This window comes from Fulvia fulva, chromosome 9 (genome assembly GCF_020509005.1).
Source record: "Fulvia fulva chromosome 9, complete sequence".
Taxonomy (NCBI): Eukaryota; Fungi; Ascomycota; class Dothideomycetes; order Mycosphaerellales; family Mycosphaerellaceae; genus Fulvia; species Fulvia fulva.
The window spans coordinates 1048551-1064136 of NC_063020.1; the positions used below are offsets into that span (position 1 = coordinate 1048551).

The window sequence follows — 15586 nt, forward strand, 5'->3', positions numbered from 1 at the left end:
TTCGTAGCATTTGGCCAGTATCTAATGTATCATTTCATGCGAGAATCAGTTCTTCCAGATCTCCATCCTCTATATCGTCTGGCCACGCTTCACTATCCATCATGCCCTCAATCGTGGCGGCTCCTACGAATGTGTATACCCCTTCCTCCAGTTCGTCAGGACGTAGGATGAGCGGGCTATCGCAGCCTTTGACTAACGTGACGACATCTTCAACTTCCATGTTGGCACCAAAGCAGAACCCACTGTCGCCATCGTCTGTCACGAAGAAAGTTTCGAATTTGGACCTGTCCAAATCCTGCTCTCGGAAGTCCTTGAAGCCTTTGGCGTGAGCTTTCTTTGCGAAGTCTGGATCATTCAGACCAGCCAGCCCTAATTCCGAGGTCAAGTCGTAAGCAACTTCGATATTCTTTCGCTGCTGTTGCATGATCGCTGGCTCGTCGTCTGGCTTGAGGCGGAGCTGCGAGATCAGGTGAGCATCCACGAGCTTGTCGATGATCTTGTCGCGCGATGTGCCTAGAAAGCATTCTTGTAGACATATGATCCACTTCGCGACTGCGAGTGGCTCTTTCATGTCAGTCTCAGGCTCCACGAACGCCTGAACCTTGGACATGATCGATCCGTGAACTGAAAGTTCTGGGTTTGTGATGGCGTCTCGCCGTTCATCGTAGACGCTTCCTCTGGTAGCACTTCTCATTGTTGAAGTCTGTTGAGCCTTGTTTTCAAGCGACACCAGGTCGAGCCAGTGTTGGTCCTCGTCGGTCGCGCTGTTCCAATCAATGACCCAGGAAGGAAGTGATTTTGTACTGTGTGGTGTTGCAGCAAGACTCAGCCAGTTGAGACTTGCGCGTTGGGTCACAAGCGATCGTGTCAGTCCGGTGTACCATTGCGGCGCTGTCATGTATTCATTCAACTTAGGCGCTGCTAGGCCCGCTTGCTTGAAGATGGCAAGGACTTCTGAAGCTCTGTCCTTCGGATCTGTCGCTTGTGAGCTTTTCAGCTGTATCAGTGTGCTCTGCTGAGGATCATCCTTGTGCTTGGCTATCTCCGGGAGCGTCGATCGAAGCTCCTCGAGTCCGATGTTGGCATCCTCGTAATGTGGCATGTTGATGGTATGGGTAGTAAAGGCGAGAATAGTGAAGAGAGAAGCTGACACTTGGCCTGTGTGGCGAGGAAGGAAGTGTATATCGCTTAGCAGTAATACTGGTAATGAGCGGTCTCACGTTCTGTGTCTTGCCGTGATGCCCTTAAAAGACAGGAATGTTGAATATTTGCTAGTGTGATGGTGATGAGGACAGAGGCTCACATGCAAATACATGTACCGCCCAGGGACGATCGATAGTGCGTGCACGTGGCAGATGACGTAAGTGTGGCTGAAGCAGCTGTGGCGCATTAAGTGTAACGCGTCTCCTTCGAAGGGCTTCTTGTAAGCTTATACAAAACCTTATAGAGCACGGCAGGCTGCAGCATTGATTGAGAGAGTGCCCGTAAAGACGACGTATATGAGTAGGACCACGTCTCAGCTTTGACTTCTTTACAAAGAACCACTTCTTGTCACACGTTACTTCCCAGAACCACAATCTGGAAAGATGTTCAATCGTAACGCCCTCTTTGGCAACAGACAAGAAGCACCGCCTGGACAACGAACACCAGTGCGCCAGCCTTCAGGGTAAGTGAGATGCGTTCGGTCGTCACAATGCTACCTCAGAAGGTGTATACTGACTGAGGGTCCTACTAGTCAGCCCGAGCCACGACAGCAACCCTCCTACGATCAGCCTCCACGACACCACGAAGCACCGCGAGATAGCGGAAGAATGCAGCTGCAACCTGTAGCATCGCTGAAAGAGCTCATATTCTCAAATGTTGCTGCTGTCTCGCCGCAAGATATAGGAGGATCTCGAGAGGACGTGTATCTGCTCATAAATGGACAATATGCATTGTCGGCACGTCCCCACCCCGCCGTGCAGAGAGGCCAGATCGGTCTAAACGAGTTTCAAAGGACATGGATGCAAGTCGCGTTCACGGATGTCATCGAAGCGGAACGCTACGATCCCTTTCGTCAAGGGAAGCGAGTACATCTGGGCAATATGGACGTCGAGATTGGCTTCGCAGGCAAGACGAGCTCACCAAACCCCTTTGATCAAGATGAACTTGCAGATTGCGTCAAGAAGACTTTCCAACATCAAATCTTCGCGCCTGGGCAGTCAGCCCTCATGGACTTTAGGAGCGCTAAGCTAAAGCTCACGATCCGGCTTGTAGAGATGGTGGACCTTATGAACCTGAGTGCAGGCACAAGTGGTGCGCAGAGTGATCCACGGGCGAGAGGTATTCTCACACCAGAGACTGTCATCAACTTCTTCAAGGATGCGAAGTCACCTATCAACTTGAAGGGCTCGACAAAGAGGCCGGCAGCCAACTCAGTTCTACGGCCCGACTTCAAATTCGAGGATATGGGCATCGGTGGTCTTGACAAGGAGTTTAGCGACATTTTCCGCAGGGCTTTCGCCTCGCGCATCTTCCCTCCAGGATTGGTGGACCAGCTGGGCATCCAACATGTTCGCGGTATGCTTCTATACGGGCCTCCTGGAACTGGTAAAACACTTATCGCGCGTCAAATTGGAAAGATGCTGAACGCTCGTGAGCCCAAAGTCATCAACGGTCCAGAAGTGCTCAACAAGTATGTTGGTCAATCGGAAGAGAACATCCGTAAGCTGTTCGCAGATGCAGAGAAAGAACAAAAGGAGAAGGGCGACGAGAGCGGGCTTCACATCATCATCTTTGACGAACTAGATGCCGTGTGCAAGCAGCGTGGCTCGGGAGCTGGAGGTGGCACCGGCGTGGGCGACAGTGTGGTCAACCAGCTGCTCTCGAAGTTGGACGGTGTCGATCAGCTGAACAACATCCTCCTCATCGGTATGACTAATCGCAAAGATATGATCGACGAGGCACTACTGCGATCTGGACGTCTCGAAGTGCATATGGAGATCAGCTTGCCGGACGAATTCGGACGTGGACAGATTCTCAAGATTCACACCAACAAAATGCGTGAGAATGGAAAACTATCCTCTGATGTCGATCTTACCACCCTCGCGAAGGAGACTCGTAACTTCTCTGGAGCAGAAATCAGTGGCTTGGTTAAAGCTGCCAGCAGTTTTGCGCTACAGCGGCATATCAAGGGCGGTACCGTTGCAGCAGTATCCGACGACATCGCAGACATGAAACTACGCATGGCAGACTTCGAACTTGCACTGCAGGAAGTTAAGCCTCTTTTCGGTGTCAACGAAGAAGATCTCGAGGACAGTGTAGGTGAGGGCATCATTCACTTCGGCCCACAGATCGAAAAGATTTTGGAAAGTGGCCGAGAACTGGTTGAAGTTGTCCGCTCAGGCGACGTACGCATTTTCTCTGCCCTTCTCCATGGCCCAAGTGGAAGTGGCAAGACTGCCCTCGCAGCACAAATCGCTCTGGACTCAGGATTCCCTTTCATCAAATTGGTCAAAGCCGCGGATATGGTCGGCATGAACGAGATCCAGAAGATTCAATATCTCTCGAAGGTCTTCACAGACGCCTACAAATCGCCACTCAATGCCCTGGTCATCGATGGGATAGAGCTTCTCATCGACTGGGTGCCCGTGGGCCCGCGTTTCTCCGCAGCAGTATTGGCTGCGCTCAAAAGCTTGTTGACGAGCAATCCACCCAAGAACCGTCTGCTGCTGGTACTAGGCACGACATCGGAACGGACTGTCATGCAGCAGCTGCAGTTGAAGTTCAAGTTCGAGATTGCGGTTCCCAATCTCCAAACCTCGGAAGAGTTGTCACATGTCCTGCGTGCGCAGAGCTTCGAAGATCAAGACATCAGACGTGCTCTGCAAGTCATTGAGAGCACTACTGGGTCAAGCTCGATCAATATCGGGATACAGAGGATATTGGATATCGTCAAGAAATCGAAGCGGAATCCAGACAAAGCTGGTGCATTTGCTGAGATGATCTGCGAGGCGAAGAACGATGCATAGTAGAGATATGGAATTTAATGATAACGCTTCTATGCCTCTGATGAACCTTGGGCACCATGAGCGCGATCCCAGCTTCGCGATGTGTCCGATGCAACCGACCGTGCTGCCGTGACTTCAGTGACACCGTTCATCATACTGATGTAGATATATATCTCTCGGTCTTGTACCATCAGGCTGGAGCAAAGGGCTGACAATCCACAAGACTCCTTTGTGAAGCCAACCTCGACCTCACGGAGGACAAAGGCCTCCCCCACAATGGCTTTCTTCCGATATGTCCAGCGAAAGTCCATCCCAGCTACGCCCAGCTCCTCAGCGTCAAGACCAATGTACACAACACAACTTCACATCCACACCCCACCGGCACCAGCACACGTATCTTAACACCATCATGCCCCCCCCAACCACCCACCCAACAATCCTGCACAGCCAAGGGCATCGGCCTTCCCGGCTTAACTCTCCTCTACCTCTACAACGTCCACCTCGGCACCAAGCACTCCGCAGCCGCTTACGGTAAAGTCTCAGACTTGCTCGCTGAGAAGGGCGGAGCGGTGACCTCCACTCCTTGCGCTGTAAGAATGATGGTCATGGAGTGACGTTGAAGTTCAATAATTTGAAAGGTCAGGGTGAGAAAGTTAATAGCGTTTTGGATGAGCGTTGGGGATATGCCTGGAGAGATGGGCGAGTTTGATTTGATTGTTCGTATTCATGAGGAGGGCAGATATGTGAAGGGTGGGATGTCAGCGTGGCACCGTAGCAGATTTTTGTGCAAACTTTATGAATGCCGTTATTTCATGCATAATTTTGAAACGACCACAAGGGGATCCGGGGGATATCTTCACCAGACGCCTTGCCTTGCATTATGCTCCTGTTCCATGCTGTTGATACTACCCAGTCTTCGTCCGTTCTCTCATACCAGACCGTCGTATAACGACAATGCTGACACAATTGTCTCATCACGCTTGCTTCCCTCCTGTAGAAAGTGGTCAGTACTGCATATCAGCTTCTACCAGAACGCCCGTTACTAACCTTGAACTCAGCCATGTCCAGCGACCCATTCTCATCCTTGTCCATCATCCTGAAGATCTTTTTAACTCTCTTTTCGGGTGTGTCCTCGTCCTCCGGCAGCTTCACCATGCTGCCCACCATCTTGTATATCGCCTCTACGATGGACAACATCTCGTCGTAGCTGATCTTGCCGTCGCCGTCTATGTCGTACAGCTGAAATGCCCAGTCGAGCTTGTCCTCCATCTTGCCTCTGCTCGTGACGGATAGTGCGCAGATGAACTCTTTAAAGTCTATGCTCCCGGACTTGTCCGCATCGAACACGTTGAAGACATAATCTGCGAAGGAGGAAGGGTCGCCGAAGGGGAAGAACTGCTTGTATATCTTTTGGAACTCGGACTTGGTCAACATGCCGCTAGGGCAGTCCTTCAGGAAGCCTGGTCGCATAAGATCAGTATCCGGCTTGATAGAACTCTCCAAAGGGCACCATACCCTTGTACCATTGTTGCAGCTCTTTCTTGTCGAAGTGTGTCGCTTTCTGGAGGTCGATGAGCTCTTGCTGGCTGAGCTTGCTCTGGCTATCGTGACGATTGACTGTCAGCTTGTCCTTGAGCATTTCAAGATACGACACGCCAGTGCTTTTGGCCATCTCCTTCTCAAAGTTTTTCACGCCGATCTTCAAGGCCATCTCCTGCTTAGCCTTGAAGACCGGATAGGTGTGCGAGACATAGCGTGGGATATGGGATGGACGTGGACGAGCGTGATGGCTAGTATCGGCAATGCTGGTCCTTCGTTCGTGGCTTGGGTAGTCGTTCTCGTTGGGTACATAGTCGAGCTCGATGTCGTGGACCTTTCTCTCCTCCCTCGGCGTGTCGGCCATGCTGTCGGGCTTGTGCTAGCTATAGCTATGCGCAACCTTGCACCGGTTGCTAGTCCAGCGTGTCCCGTCGTAGTGCCGGCATAGACTTGTGACGTTGTTTGGTTGTGCAGTCCAGGCTGAAAATGCCAGCGCATGTAGGCCGGGGTGTGTCTGTTTGCTCGTGACCCACGTCTATCGCATGGCACCTGGGCAGATCCGGATCGGTGATGATGTGTCCCCATCGCGCTCGTCCAACGTGACACTCTTTCTCAAGGCAGATGGCAGGTGTTCCACGTTCCCAGGGAAAGCTCACTGCATCACGTACCTTTTGCCCATGGCGGGCGGCTGGTCTCGGACTCAAGTAGCACAATGCTCTGGCTGGTGGCGGGTGGTGTATAGGAGGGACGACGACCTCGCGTGGGTATTGGTCGCTAAACGGCGAGCTGCGCTGAGTGCGTTGGGTCTGTTTGCAGGTAGGCGCAGGATAATTGGAGCAAGGAAACAGATCCGAGTCGCGAATGTAACTTGGCAGTCGCATCGCATCGGCATCCCGCCTTCAACGCCCCGCGCATGTCATCGGCACATTGTGGCTGTGCTCGCTTGTGACATTTCCACCACGCACACACACACACACAGACATGATGATCGTATCAGTCGTGTTGGTCGTGTCAAGCACACGGAGAGTCGAAATAGTCATTCCCCACCACATCGACAGCAAAAGCTTCACTGCGACGACGACAAACATGTGACCTTGATGTATGCTTAGTCACGATGATCGGAGCTTCGTTCGCGAATGCCGACGCGTCGTCTCCAACGATTTTCTAGCTGGTCTGGTCTAGAACAACATACAGTACGCCTTCAATCCGTGCTGCCGAACACGTCTTTGCGACGCGTCAGATATCTATCTTGAAGCCTGGTCGCAGCTGCCTGCTCCGGGCCTGAAAGCATCAGCCGCTATGGCCGACTCCTACTTCACTGGCAGATCAGCATCACCTCTGACTGAGAACGGAGCATCGTTGCTGTCTCCACCGACGCCAACCACTGGGCCTCCAGGCAGATCCAACGCACTGCACAACAGAATCACAAGCGTGCTTTCAGCATCGTATGCTGACCTGGAGATCCGAGATGCTCTTGACATGCTTGATGAGCGAGGCACTCAGAACACTGCAGAAGCTAGACGCAATCTTCGTCTCGATGTACAAGAAGAGCTCATCCAATGCAATGGCGAGATCGTGCATGACTTTGGCAAGGTTGCGGAACAGCTCAAGCGTATCGGCAGTGCCATTGCAAACCTCAACACCAGCTGTGTGGAGATGAGGAAGCACATCAATGCTGCGAATCGAGAGACTGGACCAATGCTGGATGAGGCGAAGACGATTTTGGCAGATAAGCACCAAGTTGAGACCAAGCAGCAACTTTTAGATGCTTTCAAGAAGCACTTTGTAGTGTCAGATGCCGACTTGGCTATCCTCACCTCGACCGCTGAACCTGTCAACGACGACTTCTTCCGGGTCCTTACCAGAGTCAAGAAGATCCACGAAGACTGCCAGGTTCTGCTAGGGTCAGAGAACCAGCGTCTTGGTCTTGAGATCCTCGAGCAGAGCTCTCGCCACCTCAACGCTGCTTTCCAGAAGCTGTACAGATGGGTCCAACGAGAGTTCAAGACCCTTGATCTGGAGAATCCTCAGATCAGTGCCGCCATCAGACGAGCATTGAGAGTTCTTGCCGAACGGCCTACACTGTTCCAGAACTGCTTGGACTTCTTCGCCGAGGCTAGACAACATATCCTGTCGAACAACTTCTACTCGGCTTTGACTGGCGCGCCAGTGGACAGAGAGCATCCGGTCATGGGCAAAGCGATCGAGCTGTCAGCGCACGATCCGCTGCGATACATTAGTGACATGCTTGCTTGGGCACATTCAGCGACAGTCTCTGAGCGTGAAGCACTGGAAGTGTTGTTCATTTCGGAAGGCGATGAAATTGCCAAGAGCATCAAAGCTGGGATCGAAAGTGAGCCTTGGTCGCGTGACGAGGCAGGCGACGCCACGCCGTTTGATGGCCGCAAGGCACTGAACGAACTCGTTGACAGAGACTTGACAGGCGTATTCAGGCAGCTCAGGCAAAGGACAGAGCAAGTCGTACAAAGCCACGAGGACGCGACGCTAGCCTACAAGATTTCGAATCTGGTCACTTTCTACACGAGCATCTTCGCGAACCTACTCGGCGAGGGCTCATCACTGCTCGACACCTTACGACCACTCGCCGACACTGCGATGCGATCTTTCAGTTCAATCATGAGAGACCATGTCGCTAGCCTCCACACAGATCTAGCCATCAGCACTGACGACCTGTCCCCACCTGACTTCCTCACGGATGCTCTGCACACCCTGAAAGTGCTCATGAAGAGCTACGATACCTCCATCACGACCAACAACCGCGAGGAGCGCATCGAGGGCTTCCAACCGATCCTCCAAGTGGCTCTCAATCCTTTCCTATCGGGTTGTGAGAACATCACCAAGCGCCTGCGCAGCCCAAACAACCACATCTTCGCACTAAACTGCCTCTTCGCCACCAAAGAAGTGCTAAGCACATACTTCTTCGCCGACCAATCCTCCGCCCTCCAACCACGAATCGACGCCCACGAAGCGGAGCTCGTCGAAGCCATGCACGTTTGGTTCCTTCACGAATCAGGCCTCAAACCACTGGTCGACAACATCACCCGTCCTGAGGACCTCAACACAGCTTGCAAGGATCCCAGCCAGCTGATCTCGATCGCACAGTCGCTGGACGCTTTCTTGCCTACTGCTACGGAAGATGCAAGAGGGTTCCTATCGCAGCTTGAGAATAAGACCTTGGCGAGACGGGTCATTGAGCATGCGGCGGAGCGCTTCTGTGAGGATTTTGAGGAGACGGAGGCGATGGTCGTCCAGGCTGATGACATTCGGGCACGACAGGTTAATGGTGGTGATTCGGAGGAGGAGATGTGGTTGAGGGATTTGTTTCCGAGGACTGTGGGTGATATTAAGGTGTTGCTCAGCTAAGTCTGTGACATGTGCCGCACCCAATAGTTTGCCTCATGTCTCGAGCGGCGAATCACATTCTTAAGTATCGGCTGCTACAGCCTCTAGAATCTCCATTCAGCTCTCTTCCATCAAAGTATGCTCCGCTGATGAGCATGATACCTGATTTTGAACTGGGAAAGAGAGCGAAGTCAGCTGAGCGATGGCAGGGGAAGGGTCCCGGGGCGTCAGTGACGAATCAGAGTGATGTCGCTACTGGCGATGTCTCCCATGTTGTGATCAGGCGCTGTGGGCAATACCTCTGAAAGAAGATCGTGCAGGTCGCAAAATCGAGTCCGGAAGCGTGACCCACGCGCGAAAAGAAAGAGCTGTGTATCACAAAGATAGTGATGGGGTTGACGAGGCCACTCATGCGCATTCTGTCGCGCGAATGCGAATGCGACTTTTCCTCTGTGGCATTCACCTTCGACCGTGTACTCCATGAGACCTGGTATTGTGCGATTGAGCTTCTGCAGAGTAGTCGTGCGGATTGAGCGGACGCTCAGTTCTGCGGCCTGTGGCACACAGTAGACCGGCCAAGCAAGCTCGTTTTGTCGAGGAGAACAAAGAGATTACCACAGCTTGACCGGACGTGACTCCTGCGTTGCCTTCTGGTGACTTGACTGACGTTGCTTTGGGCAGTGATGGGTGTACAGACTACGCTATGTTCTAGCATCGTGACACTGGCGACGACCCTCCCCTTGCTGTATGTATATAGGAAGCCAGCTCGACCACCGTGCAGCCTGATTGTCCAGCACCACATCGCAACGAACAAATTCACCTGCAACCCGGTCAGACCCACACAAGAAAAATGAAGTTGTACCTCACCTCCATGATCGCCGTTTACGGGTAAGTGGCTCGCCTTAGCTCATCACAGACACCATACTGACCCTTCAATCTAGTCTCATGGCCAACCGTACGCTTGAATAATCAGACCAAAACTGCGTTCGTAAATACTGACGATAGCAGTTGTCGCGGGAGACGTCGACTGTGGAAGGACCTACAAAGGGGAATGCAAATGGGGAAGTTGTAAACCCCCCTTGAAGAGCAAGTACTGGGACACTGGCTGCTCGTCGTGGTTTGGCGTGGAGCAGAGGTGTTGTGCATATTAGTCAAATGGATGGCGTCGAAGCTTCGATGGAAGGGCAAGGTCGTTCTGTCGTTACTGCTATACATGCTGTGAGGTCGAAGCGAAGATGAGCGTAGCGAAGATTGCCAAAGCAGTCTTGAGATTCGAGGCGGCCGAATGATGGACCACACTCGTTTGAGACAGTGCTTCCCGTTCAATGTTCTTCTGCCGTCTTCCGCGGAGACGTAATCTAACTAACTGACAACGAAAATGTCTCTGCTGTGGATATGGTGTACCATGCCGTGCCACGTAGTAAGCCTGGCGGTGGCAGCGTGTGCATCGAGTCGGTACGCATTCGACTAACGAACGACTTGCGCCGCAGTGCCACAGCGACTACGGTCCCCGATCAGAACTATAGGGGCGGTCGAGGACATCTTTGAGGAAGCACCGCTTACTGCCGAAGTATTACAGTCCCGCTCATCAGTGCTTCTCTACCGTTCCCAGAGGGCCGTATCCGTGACTTGGTGCGCTGCCGTGAAACTGCGACAGTATCGGCTCATGTAGCTGCGACTCGCAATACCATTGGGGCAGAGCTTGAGGGTCATTGAGACTGAAGCTCATGGAAGACATGCGAGAAGAAAATATACTCAGCACAAATTCCAGATCTCTCGCAGTCCTTCTGACCTCCATGCGCACTTCTAGCCAGCCTTCCACTCGATCATTGCGAGAAGCTCCAGCACACCAAACTTCTGCGACTTAGTCCTCATGTGCCTGCCAGCGATGAACGCAGGTTGAAGCGAATTCGCCAGGCATGCCGTATGACTGTTCGTCTCGATGATTCCAGCGGCTGCAAGCGCATGGCTGTAAGCTTCAGCATTGCGCACAGGAGCTTCCTCCGGGCGAAGACTTGCCGCAATTTCCAGCAGAAGGACCATGGCGCTATTCCACATGGTATGTCAATCGTGGAGCTGTGGGTCGAGAAGAGTATGCTAAGAAATGCATGATCGGTCTCGACATTTGCGTCTCGAACGACGATGGGCCTGGTGGCGATGCTGCCCATGCTTTCCCAGCTGAGCATTGCACCGTACAGGTCATTGAACTGAGCGTCTGTTGCGGGAGGCGCGGTGTTGGAAATCAGATTCACCACTCTTGCCGTAAGCCAGATAGCAATTTGTGAATGCGTGTCTTCCTCGACTTTACTCAAGCGTAGCATAGCTTCCGGGTCATCAAACCATGTGTCAGGTGATAACATAGTCTGGCTCTGCGCACAGAAAGCCGCCCAGATGTCAATCCTCGCGTAGTCCCAGAAACAGCCGCTGATGAGGCCGCCCGTGGATCCGTTCCAACGATTGTGTGTGTATATGCTAGCGCAACCCTGGACGTGTCGGAGCCAATCATCGTAAGTGACGGTCATCATTTCGTAGACGGAGAGAGGGACACAGCCAGCTAAAGTGCCGACACGCTCAAAGCGGCCAGACATTGATTCAATCGCCAGTCGTACGGCAAGCTGATATAGATGTAACGGTAAGGAATCCGGTCCTGCTGTCAGTGTACGTTTCTCTCGCAGTTCTATGTTCTTGGCCGATATTGCCAGTGCTGCTGCTCTCCATGATGGGCAACTTAGCATGCTAGGAATCTCAATTCGCGAGTAGTATCGTTTACCAGTGTGTGCATCGAACCAAGGGGCTACTTCTTCGATATAGTTCTGCATCAGTGTGAGCTCCAAATCCGTTCGAAGCGCCTTTTGTACCAAGTCCGAGGCTCCCAAGATGGCCTAATCCGCAAAGAGCTCAGGGTGTGGCGCTGGACTGGTCACGGTTGATTGAATGTTGGCGATGTCAGCAGTGGCTATATTGTCTGCCGCCCAGATGTCAAGGATTGGCAGGTCTGGACTAGTTGCGTTGGTAACGGGGCCTTCTATAGGGGTGACTATATCGGTGGCTACACTTCCTGGACCAGTGATCTCGGCGGTCGCCATATCTACGACCACGTCAGGAAGAGTGGTATCAGCACATGGCGTTAGTAGTCCTGTGCCAGGCGCATTGCTTGGCACCTCCAGCGCTGGTGAGGTCTTCTCCGTGAGCGTAGGTCGTCGAGGTGCCTTGTCCGAATTTTCATGAAAGACAATCTTGATATCGCGCGTCCACACGCATTCGGTCGTCGAGCGGTCACATCGCTTGCAAATGGGTTTGAGTTCATCACATCTCACGTGCCTGTCTCTGCATGGTACGCAACCAGTGCGGCGTCTGGTTATATTGCTCCTTGCTGTGCCCGTCGCTCTGGTGCTGTGTGCTGTCTCGACCGGCATCTGAGCTGTCGACAACCTCTCTCATGCGATAAGCACGGATTTGATGGCATGGCAATCTAGGACACAAGGTCAGGACTTCCTACCCAGACACTCCACCAGCACAGTAGATGTACTCGAGTTCTGGGCTGGCGGACCCCGCTTGCTAAACCTTCTCCTTGATCGATCGACAGACACGCATTCCACGTGATGTGTCGCCTATTATGCCTGATGATTGAAGCCATCTCGGATATAAGTCCAAGATATGAATAGATAAGCGGTACTTTGGTCGGTGATGAACAGATGGGCTCTCGTAGTGTGCAGCGGTGTACATAGGACGATTTCTTCCTTCGTGCAAGTAGTGCGCTGGACACGGTGATCATGCGTTGACCAAGCGAAGAACGGATCGATGGTCGTCTGCGATACAAAGAAGCATGGGGATTGCAGGCCGTCAGGAGGTACTGTCGTGTTAAGAGACGGTCGTTTTGTACAAGCCGTACATCAAGGTGGAAGGCATGGTGTCAATGGCCGTCTCACTGCATGAAGCAGCTCATCGAGTCGTTAGCGTAGAATATCAGGCATTGATGCAGCATGAGACTCGGTTTGAAAGTGCATGCCTTAGAGATCGCATGTGATGCTTGTGAGGAAAGAGGAAGTGAAGTGGAAGGAAACCTTGTCGAATTTTGCCAAGACATTTGTTCAACGCGAAACTGACGCGCCGCACGACATCGCTGTTCTAGACATTCTCTCATCATGGCTCTAGCGAACAACATACCTCTGCCCAGCATTCATGTGCTCGTGGCATCGCTTTGCTCGATGTCAGGAAGCAACAGCACATTCTCAACACCACCCATTGACTCTTTCTCTTGTCAGTCTCCTGCCGCCATGGCCACTCCCGACTTAGGACACTTCCTCCCAATCCTCATCACCATCAATGCGTATGCTCAGCCTCGAGCTCTGTCTCCCCTTCGTGAGAGTACGTATAGTTCTCTTCGCTCTGCCCCGAGCTGATGCATTCTTCTCGAGTAAATTGCAGATATGCTTCAGTTTCAGGCCCTTCTTGTCCTCAACCACGTCTCGTGCGATCATCTGCTCGCCGATGTGCACACTGAAAGAACGCGATGTACACGGCTGCGACACGAACATGTGCTGCCATAGTGCCTCGGGATCTGTCCAGTGGTCGGGCATCCGAGGGAATGCTGACCTCTGTGACCCTTGCCGGATGAGGTCGTCAAGGATGCGTTCGAGCGAGTACAGTACTGGGTTCTTCTGAGGAACCGCGGGCAGGTGTGGTACTGGAGCCAGGAAGAAGATTCTACGACGCAAGATTGTCGAGCCCTCGATCATGTTGCGCATGTTCTTGTCCACTCGTCGCAGAAGCAGCAGGTCGCGCGTCCCCAACTGGTCGAGGATCATCTCCGCCAACTCCACGATCGCGAATACCTGGCTAGCGGCCGGCATGTCTGCCTGTGTGGACTGTAATAGGCGGCGGTTGCCTGCGCAGTGTGATGTACACACCTGAAATTGTGTCGAGGTGATTTTCCTGGTGAAGACGGCGGGCCCCACCGCGTCCTCAAGCTTCACATGCCCTTGGACCCTGAGCAATCTTCATTCACTCCAAAATCTCCGTGGCCACCACCGTCAACGTTCATAGTCTCCTTGACCCTACCGGCCGGTCCATACTGGAGAGACCCTTCGTGTATCTGTGGACCCCTTGCGCTGATAGTAGGAGACCGCGGAAGGGTACCTGCTCGAGGATCATTTCAAGCAGTTTCGAGTTGGTGAGGACTTACTGCCGCTGTGCTCGCCTCAGAGGGCCAACAGCTCACTGGTGCGGTCATAGTGACTCTGCCGCACGCTTTGGCGTGCGCAGCAGGAAACGCACTGCGAGACATTAGGATGTCAAGTATGAAGATCGAATCAAGCTCTGCTAGTGTAGTCATCCGGCTCGAGACCTGAAAATGCTCGCATGCATGGATGCTGGTAGGGAAATCTGGCTGCTAACCATCTTCTCTGCATCCTAGGTATGGTCGTTTGCTCATGTCGCGGTTCAGCAATGACACCACGCATGCAATGCTTTCATAGAACAAACCGGCCTAGGGCGCTTTCCAGATCCCGAGTACTGGTCTGAGGCTGTGGGACCCGACAGTATCATCACTCTAATCTTCATCCTCGATCTCGTCGTCTTCGTCATCGTCCTCTTCGCTCGGATTGTTGTCATTGGTCATCCCGTCTTGATCATTGTCCTCTTCTTCTCCCTCGTTTCCATCGTTTCCATCGTTTGCATTGTCCTCAAACCCCTCACCACACTCATCATCCTCGTCTTGGTCCAATGTGTCTATATCCCCCTCATTGTCGTCTTCTGACTCGTCCACATCAGCGCCACCTGCTTCGGTTACCTCCGGCCAAGTCCACGCCTGATTCTCCTCCCAGAGCTCAGAACCAACAAATTCGACACTGAGCGCCTGGTACTGCCGCGCTCCCATGAGTCCACGAGCGATGAAACGCAACCTTTTGAGGTACTTTCTTCGCGAGAGTCTGTCAGAGATATCTCCAAGCCGATAGTCCTTGCTGTGCGCGTGCTTGCCACAGTATACATCGAAGCCACTACCACCTCGATCATAGATCCTCACACGCATCGAGGTCTTGATACTTGGTTGACATACCAACATGCGACGCCACGAGGCTTCCGGTCGGGCGAATGCCTCTGGTAGGGAAGGTTTGTTCTTGTCGCTCTGTTTGATGGAGTCGTCCAGCATTGCTTCGAAGTCGTATAGGATTGGGTTTTCGACTACTTCGACGGGGACCCGAGGTCCGGTCTCTGGTGCCCACATGAAATCGAAGTGTTCGGCTTCTTGCTCACTCGCTGGCAAGTGATATTCATCTCTCTTGTAGCTGTAGTCGATCTTGTGGTACACATTGGGTGTGATCTCGTGCGTCTGTGATACCATGCCCCAGTGGAAAAGCGCGAGCGGGTCACCCTGCATAGGCTCAAAGTAGAGCTTGCGTTGGAGCGTGATAGTGGAGCTGATTGTATGCTGCCAGCCCTTGCAGACTCTCTGGTTGAGTAGCAGGGAACTCATGGGGAAATACTCGAAGATCATGACTTTCAGCTCCTCTGTGTCGAAGACCTTGCTTACCGAAGCCATGGTGACGATTCGTGGCGATCGGCGAGTCGGCCAGTGGGTTTGTTGTTGATTTGAGTCGTTGTGCAGGTGTTGTGTACTGGAGCAAGTGCAAGTTGTACTTGGAAGCTGGCGTCTGAGGTGAGCTTCAGCGTTTGATCGCGGTTACCTCACTTCA

General features: G+C 52.8%; 7 protein-coding genes across 7 annotated transcripts; 2 read left to right on the plus strand and 5 right to left on the minus strand.

The window, feature by feature from the left end:
- Window positions 1-34: 34 nt before the first annotated feature.
- CLAFUR5_09053 (uncharacterized protein) lies at window positions 35-1102 on the minus strand (the record flags this gene model as incomplete). Its single annotated transcript, XM_047908201.1, has 1 exon — window positions 35-1102. One exon carries the CDS (start codon window positions 1100-1102, stop codon window positions 35-37), a length of 1068 nt encoding a protein of 355 aa, XP_047766416.1.
- A 484-nt stretch (window positions 1103-1586) lies between these two features.
- CLAFUR5_09054 (Vesicular-fusion protein sec18) lies at window positions 1587-4010 on the plus strand (the record flags this gene model as incomplete). Its single annotated transcript, XM_047908202.1, has 2 exons — window positions 1587-1666; window positions 1706-4010. The coding sequence occupies 2 exons, from the start codon at window positions 1587-1589 to the stop codon at window positions 4008-4010; spliced, it is 2385 nt and encodes a 794-aa protein (XP_047766152.1).
- A 907-nt stretch (window positions 4011-4917) lies between these two features.
- Window positions 4918-6207, minus strand: CLAFUR5_09055 (Calcium-binding protein NCS-1; the record flags this gene model as incomplete). The annotated part of the gene is made up of 4 exons (XM_047908203.1): window positions 4918-4980; window positions 5037-5449; window positions 5505-5590; window positions 6197-6207. 4 exons carry the CDS (start codon window positions 6205-6207, stop codon window positions 4918-4920), a joined length of 573 nt encoding a protein of 190 aa, XP_047766412.1.
- A 620-nt stretch (window positions 6208-6827) lies between these two features.
- CLAFUR5_09056 (Conserved oligomeric Golgi complex subunit 6) lies at window positions 6828-8912 on the plus strand (the record flags this gene model as incomplete). The annotated part of the gene is made up of 1 exon (XM_047908204.1): window positions 6828-8912. One exon carries the CDS (start codon window positions 6828-6830, stop codon window positions 8910-8912), a length of 2085 nt encoding a protein of 694 aa, XP_047766144.1.
- A 1785-nt stretch (window positions 8913-10697) lies between these two features.
- Window positions 10698-11710, minus strand: CLAFUR5_09057 (uncharacterized protein; the record flags this gene model as incomplete). The annotated part of the gene is made up of 2 exons (XM_047908205.1): window positions 10698-10860; window positions 10884-11710. The coding sequence occupies 2 exons, from the start codon at window positions 11708-11710 to the stop codon at window positions 10698-10700; spliced, it is 990 nt and encodes a 329-aa protein (XP_047766145.1).
- Window positions 11711-13183: 1473 nt separating this feature from the next.
- Window positions 13184-13744, minus strand: CLAFUR5_09058 (uncharacterized protein; the record flags this gene model as incomplete). The annotated part of the gene is made up of 1 exon (XM_047908206.1): window positions 13184-13744. One exon carries the CDS (start codon window positions 13742-13744, stop codon window positions 13184-13186), a length of 561 nt encoding a protein of 186 aa, XP_047766532.1.
- A 698-nt stretch (window positions 13745-14442) lies between these two features.
- On the minus strand, window positions 14443-15432 carry CLAFUR5_09059 (uncharacterized protein; the record flags this gene model as incomplete). Its single annotated transcript, XM_047908207.1, has 1 exon — window positions 14443-15432. One exon carries the CDS (start codon window positions 15430-15432, stop codon window positions 14443-14445), a length of 990 nt encoding a protein of 329 aa, XP_047766533.1.
- Window positions 15433-15586: the final 154 nt, after the last annotated feature.